This window comes from Balaenoptera physalus (assembly GCF_965194825.1).
Source record: "Balaenoptera physalus genome assembly, chromosome: 13".
NCBI lineage: Eukaryota > Metazoa > Chordata > Mammalia > Artiodactyla > Balaenopteridae > Balaenoptera > Balaenoptera physalus.
Genome location: NC_138892.1, coordinates 42,807,833 through 42,828,222, shown reverse-complemented (window position 1 = coordinate 42,828,222; position 20,390 = coordinate 42,807,833). Strand labels below are relative to the sequence as shown.

Here is a 20,390-nt window from a genome sequence, read left to right as displayed (position 1 = left end):
GAAATAAAGTGACAGAGAAATGACCCTTTTGTGATAATTAAGACTATAAACACTTTGAATCATATTATAGTTCTGTAACACAAAAATGACAAAAAGTATTTTCTTAAAGGCACAAAAGCGTGAATACTAAATGAGGGTTTTATTTTACAACGCCAATTGTTTCAATGGAATGGTAACAAAGATTATACTGTATAAGTAATACAAGAAAGTACTGACATGAAATATAAGTAAAATATCTATTGCTGAAACTTATTTCACATGCCCTATTTATTATCTTTTCCTGGGCCAGCTATGTCTCACTAAATGGTAGATAACTGAAGGCATAGTATATTTAACAACTAAAACAGAAATGCACACATCAATAATTATTACTCATTTAAATTTTCAAGTGAAAAAATAAAATTTTTGATCAAATGAAGAAAAAACTGGTCATAGGTCTTAAATCCTAAAAACCACCATGAGGCTCTCAGACAACTGGGAACTGTAAATCACAATTTTTATGAATCCATTGTGAAGGAAGATTAATCTCAGGTGGAGAACATTCAAAGTCAACTACATATATGGCTAAATACAAAGTTAATTATGTGTTTTAAAGTATTCACATACTAAGCCTAGTATAAGCACTGATCTAAAACTAAGCCACCAATTCCTGAGTTTTGTGTTCAATTCACAGAAAGGAACTCACACAACTAAAAGCATAAGAAGACTATTAGATTAGATATATGCTTTTAGTGTATAAGAAACAGTCATGAGTAACCCTGCTCTTTCTCATGAAATAGTTTTTGACTCCTTGAGTAATAAGAGCCCATAACACATTTGCCCTAACAAGAAAATATACAAAAGTAAATAACTACCTCTCCAGTCTTAGAAGGTAACCATACAAATAAAACACTGTTTAGACCAAATGAAAGGAACATACAAGTGGATAAGACTAAAGTCCCAAAGGGGAGTTGCCAACAAAAAATATAGTTTTCAGGGTTTAATAATGAAATTATTTTGTGATCAGCCAATCAACTTATATAAATTAATACTAATTTAAACCATAAAAAAAGGATCAAGTCGTACAGTATTTACAAAATATATATCAATGAATAGGCAGTAGAGCATAACATTGGTAACAGAAAGTGAGTATAAAAATTATATCAACAAGTATGAAATACAAACAAAAACTCACCTATTCTAGTGTAGTCATATTATACCTATACTTATACTGGGTGTAGGTATATGTTATTTATGTATAATCTATTTAAAAAATGTTTTCACACGTACATATGGAATACAGCATTGTTTTGCCAAAAATACATGGGAAATAGCTCTTCATAAAATCTAAGGATATTTAAGATAGCTATATTGGTTAGGTGGAAAAAAGCAGGCCCTTTTAATCATTTTCAGTTTTCATAATTTAGCAATCATTCCTTGATTTTATACTTAGCATGGCATAAACATTTGATTATATTTTTACTAGTGTCTCACAGTCTCTTCTTAGTCGAAGGCAAGTGTAGCCAGAGCAATTATTCTCTCTGACCTTCATTTTCATTTCAAAATCTACTTTCCGAATTCTAAGATACACAAAGGAAAAACATTAAACTGAAAAAAATATTTAGGAAAAATGTTTGCCTGAGCCTGAACAAAAGGAATCTTGAGGAATTGTGGTTTTGCCACAGACTGCAGTTACTGAGACCAGAGGAGGATAACAGAGAATTAAACTTGAGAACTTGATGCTCTTCTTAGATGCTCAACTTATTGCACATTTTAAAGAAACCAATTTTAACGTACACATAAATACCACCACACAAAGTGTCTTTTCTCATCGTCCTTCTCTTTTTGGCTTTTGAAGTAAAATATTGGTTATATATATATTTTCTATTCAACTGTTTCACTGAACACACTAGAATCTAAATGAAAGCTAAAATAAGTTTTTCATAATGAAAAATCATGACTATCAGCATTTCATACACCCTATAATTCCATCTCTAAAATTTGGCCTATGTTATTGGACCAACTGAGTTTTTAAAAAAAAAAGAAAGAAGGACAGTAATCAAGTTTGACCACACTTTTTTCAGCAAGTGCTTAAGGGGGTGTTATACAGGTATGATAGGAAAGATATAATCAGTAGATCTGAGAACCAGAGTTTTTTTTGTTGATATACACATACATATATTTATCCCTGTATCTATAAATATTAAATTCTAGGGGTTAAAAAAAAAATCTTGTGTAAACTTTTGATAAAAGCAGTTTGCCACTTTGTCTCTCAATAAATCAATTTTGACCACAATTTTTTTTTTGCTGTTTCTAAGAAGACAATTGAGCTGAATGCTTTAGAAATGATTTTTTTTTAACAGTACAGTGCATTGAACTATTTATGTCTATTATCCCATCATTTCCCATTCTGTAATTCCTTACTGATAAAAGTTTTGTGCCGGTTTTATGAAGAAAATAGATTGCTACACATATATTTATAAGATAGCATTTTTGTTATGAATGACATTAATGCTATATATTTCATAACATGAACATACCATAGACTACAAAGACTACTGTAAGGTATACATAAGACACAATTGTGTATACATGTGGATTTATTATACTCACATGTAGACACAGTCTCACAAAAGCTAGAAATGTTCTGGCACTTAACACATAGTTCACTTTAATAACCAAATAGAATAGCTCTTATTTCAGGGTTAAGGATAGAAGGTAGGAAAAGTCAACAGTTCTACATATATTTCTAAGGTTTTCTGTTTTAGAAATATTGTGATGTTTTAATAAAGACCAAAGCAACTTCAACATTGGTCCCAGGCCAAATATGATCATTCCAGTTCATTGATTCAATGGTAAAGAACTTCTACTTAAACATGAAGTTTATTATAACTTGAAGCAAAATCAGGAGAAAAATGATGAAGTAGTCTTTTTGTTGCAGAAAATAATCCGTGGCAGGTGTGCTTGAAATTAAATGATTTCGAAGAGCCATAATATTTCTACAAAAATAAGCAACAATAAATTTAATAATTATTTACCAAAAATGTTAGCAAAGAAATCACAATTTGATATATGGTCACAGAATTCATTGTATAAAATTCAGTTGTATAAAGTTCAATCAATTACTACCACCTGAACAGGGACTGATTATGCTATGTGGAACCACTATTAGGTCTTGCCTAATCTATCCTCTACACTGTACCAAATATATTACTTAATGATGTGTGTTAAACATAATTTTTAAAGTTTGATGACTTTAAAATATATCACTTTGTTATCACAGTGGTTTTAAAACAAAAAGTTTGCTTCTTAGTTGGCCCACTAAGGTTCTTTTATCTTTCTTTAGGAGACAAAGGCAGAGTTGGAGAAAAATCCTTAATTCACCAGGAAAAAAATAATTAATACAACAAATTTTGTGACATTCCTAACTTGAAGAATGCTCTGTAGGCATTTCATATGCTAACAAAAGTAAAATGTTAATTTAGTCATAAAACGAGCTTACATTATCCTCATGCCACTCTAAATGCTTTTGGCTAAAAAGAGCTGATTAGTGAAGATGTTTTTCTTTTTCTGACTTCTATTAAAGTGTTTTACGAGTATAGCGAAAGAAAGGAGGCATATATGAACAAGTAGGCCCGTTAATTTATAAATATAATTAAGTTAGGAAACTCGAGCACTTTATATAAGGGCTGATGATACCAAGATGCAGAAGACACGCTCCCTGCTCTGAAGAAGCTCATGGTCCAACTGGGGCAGGGTGGAGTGAGGTAAACAGACACACACAATTAGCAACTCTGTAGCGCAGTAAGCACTCAAAAAGACTCTGTATAGGGAGCCATACAAGCCAAGTGGAAGGATTAATAACTACAGGGCAGAGTGATTAGAAATGTTACAAAAAGGGTGACATTTGAGTTATACTCTGAAGGATAAACAGGGATTTTCTTGAGGGGCAAGGTGGGAGGAAGGGCAATCTAAACAGTGGATTCAGTGTGGGTAAAGACCCAAAGACGAGAGAGCACAGTATATTCTGGAGATGTGAGGAGTTTCATAGGACTAGAGCATGGGTAAGTGTAGAGGAATGGCAGGAAATGAGGCCGTAGATGAAAACAGCAATTAAATGTAAGCCACAGATCACCAAGAACAGAAAAAAATATCTTAAAAAAAAAAAATCCTCCAGAACATCTAGCACTGTGCTGAATACACAAAAGAAGGTTGGCTAATATTAAAAAAACTTAACATCTGATATAGCAATGGGAGACAACCAATCTGAACTCATGCTAGCCTTACCAGTGGAGCAGGATCACGACCCCTTCCCTTCCAAGGAACTTCCCTAGGTCTTATGACCTTTAGTTGCTGGATCTCGGAGAGGTGAGTGAGGGGATGGGTCTGGGAGCGCACAGGGAACACTTGAAGGTCTCAGGGTAGTGGCTATTTGCCCACTGTTACGGGAAGTATTTCAGTATTTTAACAACTGGTGCATTCCAATTAAAATCAGCCATGTACAAAGGAGACTGTGGAAGCCTTTGTGAACTGACTTTCTCAGGAACCACCCTACTTCCGCATTCAACCCAGCTACATTCCTAGTATGCTACAGCAGTAAGATGAAGAGATTCCAATTCTAGTCTCACAGATGAGACAAAACAACCTCCCATCTCTCCCAAATATTTTAGTGCTGAAGGAATTTCCTAAGTTTCAGTAATCAGGTGACAGATGCCAAGGTTCTATTTTAGCTTAGCAATGTTATAAAAATGTAAAGTTTGCATATGATTTCCTACATAACAGGATTCTTAACTCCTCTAGACTCAAATGAATAGTCACTGTCGTATATATTACCTTTTAATTTCTTCCTGTGTTTGTTTTATAGATTCAATGGAAGTTTGAATGTCTCCCAGTTCTATCCCTTTCTTTCTTCTTGCACTTGGTTTTACTGATTGAGCTAAAAAGACATTTAGAATAAACTTGGTGAAAACAGTGAACATATTTAATTATAAACAATCTAAATTTCAGATTAATGATTCTCATGTAATAATTTTCCTAGGCATTATTTTTATGGCTTAGAGACTAACATACTACTCCTAATACTTGGCATTTTTGAAGTTTCAATCATATTTCAAAACTAGAACACTATAGATATATTTAAAGTAACCAAGAATTAGTTAAATTTTGGATTGAATCAGCTTTATTTTTTAACCAATTAAAATAGACAAAAATATTTCTTTAAAAATACATATATTAACTTGGGGGAGGTATTACTCTCTTCTGTCTCTTGCCTATTTGCCTATATCTGAAGAAGTCAGCTTTTTAAGCTCCCTTTTCAGTTTTTTTATTAATTGTTAATGTTATCTTTATTCCTTTAGTCACCCAAACTTTAAACCTTTTCAATTGGTTTTAATATCTCTTCTACAAATTTTTATTGTCAACCAACAAAGTGTATGGTATTTTTTAAAATCCCTTCTCATATCCATTCCTTCCTTTCCATTTTTGTTCAGAGCTTAACCTCTCTCCAGATCTCAGCTTTCTCATTTGTAAACTTGGATAATAATAATACTCAAACTTCACATGGTTGTAGGAAGGTATGTTTAACCTCCAGTTTGGCCCACATTAAATACTCAGTAAATGTCAGCTGATACATTATAGGTAATATAGTGGAGTGGATAAGAGAATGAATTAAGGAGCCAAAATATCTGCATATATAACATATATATATATGTATATACATACACTGCCTTATGGGGTATACAACCTTGGGCAGTTAACCCGCGTCTCACTTTCCTCTTCTGTGAAATGGGAACAACAGTATAACTAATACTCCTTTTGAGCACAACAGTACCATGTGACTCCTGCTTTTAGAACTTTATTCATTTTATTCCTCTTTTATTCCAGTATCTTGTCCACTCACCAGCATCCCTCAAGCCTAGATTGCTATAAACCATTAGAAATCCTCATAATTGATCAGGGTTCCTTTCCTCTAAGGACCTTCCCTCAAGCTGAATTCAGCCCCCTTTCCTTTAAACTCTTTACTATTTGTCATCTACTAGTTTCTTAGCATTTACCATTTATTCACCTCTAGTATTATCTCTGTAAAATTGAGTTCCCCAGCTTAGTGTGAGCTTAGTAGAGACTACAGTTTTAAGAAAACTTTATTTTCTCATAATGTCTCAGACATTACCTTAATCCTTGATTATATCTCAGTGCAGTTCAAGACAGTTTATACATTATCTGACTTAAACAAGAATGGCACACTAGTAAATTTAGTTCATAATTTGATAGTTATATTTTTACTTCTCTGTGATCTCTAAACACCACAATAATTTATTATGAGAATAAAAAACTTTTCTGAAGCATGGAACCGAGAACAAAACTCAAGAAATGCTGCCTGCGTTGAATCTAGGAAACCATCAACAATTTTTCAGAAGCTAACAAGGCATAAGAGCTAGCACTACAGTGTGGTTCTTAATTTGCATGTTTCCCCTTTTTTCATTTCCCATGCCTTTACCCTGTGGCCTGGTCTTGAAATTTATAATCTAAAATAGCTTTTCTTGTACATCATCCCTGCCCCCACCAAAACTTACAAATCTCCTTGAGTTAATATGAAAAACCATTTTCTTATATCAAACATAGTAATATACTTTTAAAAACTTTGACTCGTATTGTCAATAGTCTACAATAAATATTTTTACCTTCACTTCCAGATGAGTCCTGGATATCAGGTTCTGGGGAGGAATAGCCTTTTGCCACTTTCTTCTGTTGCCTGGTTGGCTTATGTTTCATTTTTGGGACACTAACCTGAAAAAAAAAAAAATCATGCTATTAAGTGAATTTGCACTGAATTTTGTAATTAAAGACCAATGTTGTACAACCGTCAAAACTGTTCATGGGCACAGTACTTAGAAATAAAAACAAAGATGAAATAGTCTAATTAAGACTTAACAAATATGATACACTTATACAAATTGTTTAATTTTAATAAGAAACATTAATTTGGCACAAACATCAAAGAGTATAAGAAAATATACAATGAAGAGTTTCCTTCCCACTCCTGACCCATATCCACCCAGTCTCTCCCTCACTAAAAAGATACTCAATGCTATTAGTTTGTATATCCTTCAACAGACATTTTTATGCACACACAAATAAGAATATAGATACCTCGCTTTTCTAACTGCACCAGTTAGTACATCTAGTTGAATGTTAAAAATAGTGCTCTTTTAAGATCATACTTATCTTGTTCCCAACATAAGAAACATTCTCAGTGAATGATGTTGGGTTTCCAATAAAATTATTTAGATTGCTTACTTTTAATAATATCTGGATAATGTAGAAAGCATCTTATAATAAATGGAAATTATATTATTATCTTTTCAGAGCATAACTTAAACTTACTGAAAACATTTGAGTAAATGTACAAAATTCAAGAGTATGTTTAACCATCAATTAGGATTAAATTTTCCTTAGGATAAAAAAACCAAATGCAAGAGAAGAAACTAGAAACAGAAGGGCAAGGTAATTTACATGCTTAGAAAAACAGGGAACCAGTGGTCCTAAGTCTTTAACTCTGTTCTTACCTGTTTATTGTTCTAAATAGGAATTATCCCCAGTTAACTATTCCTTGAAATAATTTTGCAAAATCTTACTCATGGGCTTAAAATTAAAATTTGTATAATTTTATTACAGAAAGTAAATAACAAGGCAGGTTCTAGATTCAGCCTACACTGTGCCCTCCTACTTTAAGTCATGGAAACTTAAGATTTTATAACATTTAGAATCCAAATCCACATTCTTAGAATAGGTTCAGATTGGAGATTGATAAAGCCTGGTGAGAAGTTAGTTAAAATGAGAAGGGGAGTCAGTAATCTAACTGTCAGTATACAAAGATTTAATGTGATCAGTAAACTCTACTGTTAGGAGGAAATTTGGATGCCCTGTGTGTCTCTATCATGATAGTGTTGTTAAAGGAAGAAACAAAATATAAAAATTTTTTAAAGTTTCTAATTGTGATAACGTGTGTATATGTATAAACACACACATATATACACACACACAAGATAAATTTTGCCATTTTAACCATTTTAAGTGTACAATTCAGTTGTATTAAGTACATTCATAATATTTTGCAACCATCACCACTACTTCCAAAACATATCCATTATCCCAAAGACAGACTCTGTAACAATTAAGCAATAACTCCTTATTCTCTTCTCCCCTCAGTCCCTATTAACCTCTAATCTTTCCATGAATTTGCTTATTCTAGATATTTTATATAAGTAGAATCAAACAGTATTTATCCTTTTGTGTTCCACTTATTTCACTTAGCATAATATTTTCAAAGTTAATCCATGTTGTAGCACGTAGCAGAACTTCATTCCTTTTTATGGCTGAATAATAGTCCACTGTAAATATATACCACATTTTGTTTATCCATCTGTTGATGGACACTTGAATTGTTTCTACATTTTGGCTACTGAGAATAATGCTGCAATGATCACTGGTGTACAAGTATACGTCTGACTCTGTTTTCAATTCTTCTGTAGTGGAATTGCTGGATCATATGGCAATTCTGTGTTTAGCTTTTTGAGGAACCACCAAATCATTCTCCACAGCAGCTGCACCATTTTATATTCCCACCAGCAATATACGAGGGTTTCAATTTCTCCACATCCTCACCAACACTTATTTTCTATTTTTAAAATTATTATCATTCTAGTAGGTGTGAAGTAGTACCTGACCTCCTTGTGGTTTTGATTTGCATTTCCCTTATGACTAACGATGTTGAGCATCTTTTCATGTGTTTGTTGGACATGTGTATATCTTCTTTGAAGAAATGTCTATTCAAGCCCTTTGTTCATTTTTTACTTGCAATGTTTGTCTTTGGTTGTTAAGTAAGGAGTTCTGTATATATTCTGGATATTAAACCCTTACCAGATAAATGATTGCAAATATTCTCTCATGTTGTCTTTCACTTTGATAATGTCCTTTGATACACAAAAGTGTTTAATTTTGATGAAGTTCAACTTATCTATTTCTTCTTGTTCCACATGCCTTTAGTGTCATATCTAAGAATACGGTGCTAAATAAAGGGTCATGAAGATTTATCCCTGTTTTCTTCTAAGAGTTTTATGGTTGTAGCTCTTATTTCAGGTTGTGGGTCCACTTGGGAGTTAATTTTTGTATATGGTTTGAGGAAGGGGATCCAACTTCATTCTTTTACATGTGGAAATCCAGCACCATTTGTTAAAGAAGCTTTTCTTTTCCCATTGAGTGGACTTGACAACTCTGTCAAGGGTATCATTTTTTTAGATTCCACATATAAGTGATATCATATGATATTTGTCTTTCTCTGTCTGACTTACTTCACTTAATATGATTATCTCTAGGTCCATCCATGTTGCTGCAAAAGGCATTATTTCATTCTTTTTATGGCTAAGTAATAGTCCATTGTGTATATATACCATATCTTCTTTATCCATGTATCTGTTTTGTTTGGAGGTTTTTGATTACTGGTCCAATCTCTTAACTTGTTACAGGTCTGTTGAAATTTTCTATTTCTTTTTGAGTCAGGTTATGTAACATATGTGTTTCTAGAAATTTGTCCATTTCATCTAGGTTACCTAATTTTTTGGCATACAAATATTCATAATATTCTCTTATAATCCTTTTTATTTCTGTAAGGTCAGGAGTAATGTCCTCACTTTCATTTCTGCTTTTAGTTATTTTCGTCTTCTTGCGTTTTTTCTTTCTTAGTCTAGCTAAATGTTTGTCAACTTTGCTGACCTTTTCAAAGAACTAACTTTTAGTTTCATTGATTCTATTGTTTTTCTAGTCTCTATTTTTTTTATTTCCATTCCAAATTTCCTTCTGTTGGCTTTGGGTTTAGTTTTTCCCTTCTATTTCTAGATCGTCATTGTCAAGTTAGGTTATTGACTGGGCATCTTTCTTCTTTTTTTGTAGGTATTCACAGCTGTATATTTCCCTTTGAGCGCTGCCTTTGCTGCATCTTATAAGTTTTGGTATGTTGTGGTTTTTGTTTTTGTTTTCATTCATCTTAAGTGTTTTCTAATTTCCCTTATGATTTCTTCTTTGATTCATTGGTTGTTTAGAGTGTCTTGTTTAATTTCCACATATTTGTAAGTTTCCCAAGTTTCTTTCTGTTATTGATTTCTAGCTTCATTCCAGTGCACCTGGAAAAGATACTTTGCATGATTTTAATTTTTAAAAAATTTATTTAGATATGTTATATGGCTTAACATATGTTCTATCCTGAAGAATGTTCCATGTTTACTTGAGAAGAATGTACATTTGTTGTTGTTGGGTAGAATATTCTATATGTATCTGTTAGGATTAGTTGGTTTACTGTGTGGGTCAAGACTTCTGTTTCCTTATTGATCTTCTATCTAGATGTTCTATTCATTATTGAGAGTGACACTGAAGTGTTCATCTATTGTTGTAGAATGGTCTATTTTTTCCTTCATGTGGTCAATGTTTGCATCATACATTTTGGGGCTTCATTGATTAGTACACATATAGTGATGAACTGACTCTTTTATCAATACGTAATGTTTTTTTCTATCTCTTGTAATAGTTTCTGACTTGAAGTCTATTTTGTCCAATATTAGTATAGCCATCCCAGCTCTCTTTTGGTTACTATTTGCATGGAATAACTTTTTCTATCCTTCCATTTTACTCTATTTGTGTCTTTGGATCTAAAGTGAGTCTCTTGTAGACAGCATATAATTGGATCATGTTTGTCTTAATCCATTCTGCCAATCTGCCTTTTGAATAGAGTTTAATCAATTTACACTTAAGGTAATTACTGATAAGGAAGAAATTCTGCCCTTTTGCTGTTTTCTGTATGTCCTATACCTTTTTTTGACCTTCATTTTTTTCATTACTACTTTCGTGTTTAATTGATTTTTTTTGGAATGAATTGTTTTGATTCCTTTCTCATTTCCTCTTGTATATGTGTTTTAGATATTTTCTTTGTGGTTATCATGAGAATGACATTTATACCTAAATTTATTACAGTCTAGCTTGAATGGATACCAACTTAATTTCAATAGCACACAAAAACTTGGTTGCTAAACAGCTCCATTGTCCCTCCCTGTATGTCTTTCTTGTCACAAATTACATCTTTATGCACTGTATGCTCAATAACATAGATTTGTAATTATTTTTCATTCATTTAATCTTTCAAATTCTGTAAAAAATAAGAAGTGTAGTTGTAAACTAAAACTACAGTAACACTGGCTTTTATATTTGCCCATCCATTTATCTCTACTGAAAATCTTTATTTCTTCATACAGCTTTGAGTTTCATTTCAACCTGAAGGACAATTTTAGCATTTCTTATATGGAAGGTCTAGTGGTAATGAACTCACTCATCTGGAAATGTCTTCATTTCTCCCCCATTTTTGAAGGACAGTTTTGCCATATATACAATTCTTGTTTGACAAGTTTTTTCTTCCAGCACTTTAAATATGTCATCTCATGCCTTCTGGCCTCCATGGTTTCTAGTGAGAAATTGGCTATTATTCCTATCAAGGATCGCTTATATGTGACAAGTTGCTTCTCTCTTGCTGCTTTCAAGATTCTTTTTGTCTTTGACTTTTGACAGTTTGCTTATAATGTCTTGGTGTGGGGGTCTCTTTGAGTTTATCCTATTTAAAAGTTTGTTGAACTTCTTGGATTTATAAACTTATATCTCTCATTAAATTTGGGGATTTGGTGAACTTTTTTATTTAAATATTATTTTGCCTCTTTCTATTCTTCTTCTCTTTCTGGGACTCCCTTAATGTATATGATGATCCACTTGATGGTGCCCTATAGGTCCCTTAGGCTCTGTTCACTTTCTTCATTCTTTTCTTTCTGTTCCTCAGACTAGATAATTTCAATTGTCCAATCTCTGAGTTAGCTGATTCTTGCATTCCACCTTCTCCAAATCTGCTGTTGAATATCTTAGTGAATATTTCACTTCAGTTATTGTATTTTTTTTTTTAACATTTATCAAATCACTAAAATGTTTTTGTTTTTTTGTTTTTTGGGTTTTTTTTATTATTTATTTATTTATTTTTGGCTGTGTTGGGTCTTCGTTTCTGTGCGAGGGCTTTCTCTAGTTGCAGCAAGCGGGGGCCACTCTTCATCGCGGTGCGCGGGCCTCTCACTATCACGGCCTCTCTTGTTGCGGAGCACAGCCTCCAGACGCGCAGGCTCTGTAATTGTGGCTCACGGGCCCAGTTGCTCCGCGGCACGTGGGATCTTCCCAGACCAGGGCTCGAACCCGTGCCCCCTGCATTGGCAGGCAGACTCTCAACCACTGCGCCACCAGGGAAGCCCCAGTTATTGTATTTTTGAGCTCCAGAATTTCTTTGGTTTCACTGTATGATTTCTCTTTATTGATATTCTGATTTTGTCTATATACCTTTTTCTTGATTTCCTTTAGTTCTTTGTCCCTGTTTCCTTTAACTCTTTGAACATACTTAAGATAATTGTTTTAAAATCTTTGGGGGCTTCCCTGGTGGCGCAGTGGTTGAGAATCTGCCTGCCAATGCAGGGGACGCGGGTTTGAGCCCTGGTCTGGGAAGATGCCACATGCCGTGGAGCAACTGGGCCCGTGAGCCACAACTACTGAGCCTGCGTGTCTGAAGCCTGTGCTCTGCAACAAGAGAGGCCGCGATAGCGAGAGGCCTGCGCACCGCAATGAAGAGTGGCCCCCGCTTGCTGCAACTAGAGAAAGCCCTCGCACAGAAACGAAGACCCAACACAGCTAAAAATAAATAAATAAATTTATTAAAAAAAAAAAAAACTTTGCTAAGTCTGGTGTCTGGACTTTTATCGGAAATGGTTTCTGTCAACTTACTTTGTTCCTTTTAATGGGTTCATATTTTCCTGTCTCTACATATGCTTTTTAATTCTTTGTTGAAAACTACACATCTAAATATTATAAGGTGGTAACTCTGGAAATCAGATTTTCCACTTTCTCCAGGGTTTGCTGCTTTCTGTATTGTTGAAGGCTATTGTACTCCATCTGTTCAGTGAATTTCCCAAACTATATTTGCAAAGACTTTTCTCCTTGTTGTGCATGGTCACTGAAGTCTGTGTTCCTCAGCTTGTGTTTAGCTAGTATTTTGACATAGATTTCCTTGAACACCAAAAGCTAAACAAATAAGACACAAAAACAAAAAAAACCCCAAAATCCAAACTCTCCTAGTCTTAGCAGACAGGCTATGTGTAGGGGCACTCCTTCAACATTTCAAGCCTAGAAATTAGCTTAAGGTGAAAGCTGAGGGTTTTTGCAGGTCTTCTCTGAGCATAAGCATCTTGCCTTGGGCATTTTCATGGCTTTCTAGATTCTCCTGTATACATGGGGCTATTCAATGCCCTAATTTCCCAAAGAATCTCTCCCTAGCTTTTTCTCTCTCTTACATGGCCTATTGTGTGTTTTATTGGTAATCTTTTGCCCCAGGTATCTGCAGGTTGTTAGTTTGGCTTGTAGTACTTTCAAGCAATGCCTGCAGCCTTTCTGGCTCAGCTCTGAGTTAGAAAAAAAAAAAGATATATGCCCTGCATAAATCCTTCAGGTAACCCCCAGACAGGTTACAAAAGACATACAGAGCCCTGCGCGCAACTTTCTGGAGGGGTCGACCCCAGTGCACCCCCCTTATGGAGAGGTCAGCTCCCGGCACTTCCCACTTCTGGAGAGGTCATTGGGGCTGAAGCCAGGCAGGATTTTGGGAACACTCAGAAGCCTTCTGATGGAGCTCTGCATTTGAAGCCTGGATGCAGGAATTTTCAGAAGAGCATGGTGCTGTGCATGACGGCTGTTTGGCTTGAAAGACAGACCCCTGAGTCACAAAGGACACTTTGATGCCGCCCATGGATTTCCCCGTATGCTGTACTGACACACGGCATGGTGTCCTCCTTTTCAGAGAGGAGAGTTCAGAGGATTCTTCTCTTGCTGCCATCACTGAGATGTTATAGGCCACTGCTTTCAAGTAGACTGAAGCTGGGGTACCTTCAAGATGGTGAAGGAGTAAGACTTGGAGATCACCTTCCTCCCCACAAATAAATCAAAACTACATCTACATGTGGAACAACTCCTATAGAACACCTACTGAACGCTGGCAGGAGACCTCAGACTTCCCAAAAAATGCCCTCAGGCGACCTACACGCAGAGGCGGGGCCAATCCAAAGCTGAACCCCAGGAGCTGTGCGAACAAAGAAGAGAAAGGGAAATTTCTCCCAGCAGCCTCAGGAGCAGCGGATTAAATCTCCACAATCAACTTGATGTACGCTGCATCTGTGTAATACCTGAATAGACAACGAATCATCCCAAAATTGAGGCGGTGGACTTTGGGAGCAACTGTAGACTTGGGGTTTGCTTTCTGCATCTAATTTGTTTCTGGTTTTATGTTTACCTTAGTTTAGTGTTTAGAGCTTATTATCATTGGTAGATTTGTTTACTGATTTGGTTGCTCTCTTCCTTGTTTTATTTTTATTATATATATATTTTTTCCTTTTTCTCTTTTTGTGAGTGTGTATGTGTATGCTTCTTTGTGTGATATCATCTGTATAGCTTTCTTTTGCCATCTGTCCTAGGGTTCTGACGTCTGTTTTTGTTTGTTTGTTGGTTTTTTAGTATAGTTTTTAGCACTTGTTATCATTGGAGGATTTGTTTTTTGGTTTGGTTGGTCTCTTCTTTCTTAAGCTCTCTTTTTTATATTACTTTTAAATATTTAATAATTTTTTCTATTTTATTTTATTTACTTATTTTTCCTTTCTTTCTTCTTCTCCCTTTTCTTCTGAGCCGTGTGGCTGATAGGGTCTTGGTGCTCTGGCCAGGTGTCAGGGCTGAGCCTCTGAGGTGGGAGAGCCGAGCTCAGCACATTGGTCCACCAGAGACCTCCAGGCCCCACGTAATATCAAGCAGTGAAACTTCTCCCAGAGATTTCCATATTAACGCTAAGACCCAGCTCCACTCAACGACCAGCAAGGTACAGTGCTGGACACTCTATGCCAAACAACTAGCAAGACAGGAACACAAACACATTCATTAGTAGAGAGGCTGCCTAAAATCATAAGTTCACAGACACCCTAAAACACACCACTAGACGTGGTCCTGCCCACCAGAAAGACAAGATCCAGCCTCATCCACCAGAACACAGGCACCAGTCCCCTCCACCAGGAAGCCTACACAACCCACTGAACCAACCTTACCTACTGGGCGCAGACACCAAAAACAATGGGACTATGAACCTGCAGCCTGCAAAACGGAGACCCCAAACACAGTAAGCTAAGCAAACTGAAAAGACAGAGAAACACACAGTACATGAAGGAGCAAGGTAAAAACCCACCAGACCAAACAACTGAAGAGGAAATAGGCAGTCTACATGAAAAAGAATTCAGAGTAATGATAGTAAAGATGATCCAAAATCTTGGAAATAGAGTAGAGAAAATAAGAGAACGTTTAACAAGGACCTAGAAAAACTAAAGAGCAAATATACAATGATGAATAACACAATAAATGAAATTTAAAATTCTCTAGAAGGAATCAGTAGCAGAATAACTGAGGCAGAAGAATGCATAAGTGACCTGGAATATAAAATAGTGGAAATAACTACCACAGAGCAGAATAAAGAAAAAAGAATGAAAAGAATTGAGGACAATCACAGAGACCTCTGGGACAACATTAAATGCACCAACATTCGAATTATAGGGGTCTCAGAAGAAGAAGAGAAAAAAAAGGGACTGAGAAAATATTTGAAGAGATTATAGTTGAAAACTTCTCTAATATGGGTAAGGAAATAATCATTCTAGTCCAGAAAGCGCAGAGAGTCCCATACAGGATAAATCCAAGGAGAAACAGGCCAAGACACATAATAATGAAACTATCAAAAATTAAATACAAAGAAAAAATATTGAAAGCAGCAAGGGAAAAGCAACAAATAACAAGGGAATCCCCATAAGATTAACAGGTGATCTTTTAGCAGAAACTCTGCAAGCCAGAAGGGAGTGGCAGGACATATTTAAAGTGATGAAAGGGAAAAACCTACAACCAAGATTACTTTACCCAGCAAGGATCTCATTCAGATTTGACAGAGAAATTAAAACCTTTACAGACAAGCAAAAGTTAAGAGAATTCAGCACCACCAAACCAGCTTTACAACAAATGCTAAAGGAACTTCTCTAGGCAGGAAACACAAGAGAAGGAAAAGACTTACAATAACAGACCCAAAACAATTAAGAAAATGGTAATAGGAACATACATATTGATAACTAGCTTAAATGTAAATGGATTAAATTCTCCCACCAAAAGACACAGACTGGATGAATGGATACAAAAACAAGACCCATATATATGCTGTCTATAAGAGACCCGCTTCAGACCTAGGGACACATACAGACTGAAAGTGAGGGGATGGAAAAAGATATTCCATGCAAATGGCAATCAAAAGAAAGCTGGAGTAGCCATTCTCATATCAGGCAAAATAGACTTTAAAATAAAGACTACTACAAGAGACAAAGAAGGACACTACATAATAATGATCAAGGGATCAATCCAAGAAGAAGATATAACAATTGTAAATATTTATGCACCCAACATAGGAGCACCTCAATATATAAGGCAAATGCTAACAGCCATAAAAGGGGAAATCGACAGTAACACAATCATACTAGGGGACTTTAACACCCCACTTTCACCAATGGACAGATCATCCAAAATGAAAATAAATAAGGAAACAGAAGCTTTAAATGATACATTAAACAAGATGGACTTAATTAATATTTATAGGACACTCCATCCAAAAACAGCAGATTACACTTTCCTCTCAAGTGCTCATGGAACATTCACCAGGATAGATCATATCTTGGGTCACAAATCAAGCCTTGGTAAATTTAAGAAAATTGAAATCGTATCAAGTATCTTTTCCGACCACAACACTGTGACACTAGATATCAATTACAGGAAAACATCCGTAAAAAATACAAAGACATTCAGGCTAAACAATACACTACTAAATAAACAAGAGATCACTGAAGAAATCAAAGAAGAAATCAAAAAATACCTAGAAACAAATGACAATAAAAACACGATGACCCAAAACCTACAGGATGCAGCAAAAGCAGTTCTAAGATGGAATTTTATAGCAACACAACCCTACCTCAAGAAACAAGAAACATCTCAAATAAACAACCTAACCTTACACTTAAAGCAATTAGAGAAAGAAGAACAACAAAACCCCAAAGTTAGCAGAAGGAAAGAAATCATAAAGATCAGATCAGAAATAAATGAAAAAGAAATGAAGGAAACGATAGCAAAGATCAATAAAACTAAAAGCTGGTTCTTTGAGAAGATAAACAAAATTGATAAACCATTAGCCAGACACATCAAGGAAAAAAGGGAGAGGACTCAAATGAATAGAATTAGAAATGAAAAAGGAGAAGTAACAACTGGCACTGCAGAAATACAAAGGATCCTGAGAGATTACTACAAGCAACTATATGCCAATAAAATGGACAAACTGGAAGAAATGGACAAATTCTTAGAAAAGCACAACCATCCAAGATTGAACCAGGAAGAAATAGAAAATATAAACAGACCAATCACAAGCACTGAAATTGAGGCTGTGATTAAAAATCTTGCAACAAACAAAAGCCCAGGACCAAATGGCTTCACAGGCGAATTCTATCAAACATTTAGAGAAGACCTAACACCCATTCTTCTCAAACTCTTCCAAAATATAGCAGAGGGAGGAACACTCCCAAACTTATTCTATGAGGCCACCATCACCCTGATACCAAAACCAGACAACGATGCCACAAAAAAAGAAAACTACAGGCCAATATCACTGATGAACACAGATGCAAAACTCCTCAACAAAATACTAGCAAACAGAATCCAACAGCCCATTAAAAGGATCATACACCATGATCAAGTGGGGTTTATCCCAGGAATGCAAGGATTCTTCAATATATGCAAATCAATCAATGTGATACACCATACTAACAAATTGAAGGAGAAATACCACATGATCATCTCAATAGATGCAGAGAAAGCTTTCGACAAAATTCAACACCCATTTATGATAAAAACCCTCCAGAAAGTAGGCATAGAGGGAACCTACCTCAACATAATAAAGGCCATATATGACAAACCCACAGCCAGCATCGTTCTCAATGGTGAAAAACTGAAACCATTTCCACTAAGATAAGGAACAAGACAAGGTTTTCCACTCTCACCACTATTATTCAACATAGTTTTGGAAGTTTTAGCCACAGCAATCAGAGAAGAAAAAGAAATAAAAGGAATCCAACAGGAAAAGAAGAAGTAAAACTGTCACTGTTTGCAGATGACATGATACTATACATAGAGAATCCTAAAGATGCTACCAGAAAACTACTAGAGCTAATCAATGAATTTGGTAAAGTAGCAGGATACAAAATTAATGCACAGAAATCTCTTGCATTCCTATACACTAATGATGAAAAATCTGAAAGAGAAATTAAGGAAACACTCCCATTTACCATTGCAACAAAAAGAATAAAATACCTAGGAATAAACCTACCTAAGGAGACAAAAGACCTGTATGTAGAAACTATAAGACATTGATGAAAGAAATTAAAGATGATACAAACAGATGGAGAGATATACCTTGTTCTTGGATTGGAAGAATCAACATTGTGAAAATAACTATACTACCAAAAGCCATCTACAGATTCAAGGCAACCCCTATTAAACTACCAATGGCATTTTTCACAGAACTAAAACAAAAAATTTCACAATTTGTGTGGAAACACAAAAGACCCCGAATAGCCAAAGCAATCTTGAGAAAGAAAAACGCAGCTGGAGGAATCAGGCTCCCTCCCTTCAGACTATACTACAAAGCTACAGTAATCAAGACAGTATGGTACTGGCACAAAAACAGAAATATAGATCAATGGAACAGGATAGAAAGCCCAGAGATAAACCCATGCACATATCGTCACCTTATCTTTGATAAAGGAGGCAAGCATATACAGTGGAGAAAAGACAGCCTCTTCAATAAGTGGTGCTGGGAAAACTGGACAGCTACATGTAATAGAATGAAATTAGAACACTCCCTAACACCATACACAAAAATAAACTCAAAATGGATTAAAGACCTAAATGTAAGGCAAGCCACTATAAAACTCTAGTGGAAAACATAGGCAGAACACTCCATGACATAAATCACAGCAAGATCCTTTTTGACCCACCTCCTAGAGAAATGGAAATAAAAACAAAAATAAACAAATGGGACCTAATGAAACTTAAAAGCTTTTGCACAGCAAAGGAAACCATAAACAAGACAAACAGATAACCCTCAGAATGGGAAAAAATATTTACAAACAAAGCAACTGACAAAGGATTAACCTCCAAAATATACAAGCAGCTCATGCATCTGAAAATCAAAAAACAAACAACCCAATCCAAAAATGGGCAGAAGACCTAAATAGACATTTCTCCAAAGAAGGTATACAGATTGCCAACAAACACATGAGAGGATGCTCAACATCACTAATTATTAGAGAAATGCAAATCAGAACTACAGTGAGGTATCACCTCACAGCAGTCAGAATGGCCATCATCAAAAAATCTACAAACAACAAATGCTAGAGAGGGTGTGGAGAAAAGGGAACCCTCTTGCACTGTTGGTGGGAATGTAAATTGATACAACCACTATGGAGAACAGTATGGAGGTTACTTAAAAAACTGAAAATAGAACTACCATACAACCCAGCAATCCCACTACTGGTCATATATCCTGAGAAAACCATAATTCAAAGAGTCATGTACCACAATGTTCATTGCAGCTCTATTTACAATAGCCAGGACACGGAAGCAACCTAAATGTCCATCGACAGATGAATGGATAAAGAAGATGTGGCAGATATATACAATGGAATATTACTCAGCCATAAAAAGAAACGAAATTGAGTTATCTGTAGTGAGGTCGATGGACCTAGAGACTGTCATACAGAGTGAAGTAAGTCAGAAAGAGAAAAACAAAAACTGTGTGCTAACACATCTATATGGAATCTAAGAAGAAAAAAAAAGGTTCTGAAAAACCTAGGGGCAGGACAGGAATAAAGATACAGACGTAGAGAATGGACTTCAGGACACGGGGAGGGGGAAGGGTAAGCTGGGACGAAGTGAGAGAGTGGCATGGACATATATACACTACCAAATGTAATATAGATAGCTAGTGGGAAGCAGCCGCATAGCACAGGGAGATCAGCTAGGTGCTTTGTGACCACCTAGAGGGTTGGGATAGGGAGGGTGGGAGGGAGATGCAAGAGGGAGGAGATATGGGGATATATGTATATGTAGAGCTGATTCAGTGTTATACAGCAGAAACGAACACTCCATTGTAAAGCAATTATACTCCAATAAACATG

General features: G+C 35.4%; 2 protein-coding genes across 17 annotated transcripts in view; both read right to left on the bottom strand.

The window, feature by feature from the left end:
* The window catches only part of BBS10 (Bardet-Biedl syndrome 10), a 178,724-nt gene that overhangs the window by 8,338 nt on the left and 149,996 nt on the right, over positions 1-20,390 (bottom strand). The window lies entirely within an intron of this gene.
* Positions 121-20,390, bottom strand: part of OSBPL8 (oxysterol binding protein like 8) — a 196,692-nt gene continuing 176,422 nt past the window's right edge. For all 16 annotated transcript variants that reach the window (XM_082418916.1, XM_082418927.1, XM_082418920.1 and 13 more), the window contains 3 exons: positions 6,660-6,765; positions 4,813-4,915; positions 121-2,978 (listed from right to left, as the gene is read on the bottom strand). In XM_082418916.1, the coding sequence (XP_082275042.1) occupies positions 2,846-2,978; positions 4,813-4,915; positions 6,660-6,765 (342 nt within the window). In that variant the 3' untranslated portion in view covers positions 121-2,845. The remainder of the gene's footprint in view (positions 2,979-4,812; positions 4,916-6,659; positions 6,766-20,390) is intronic.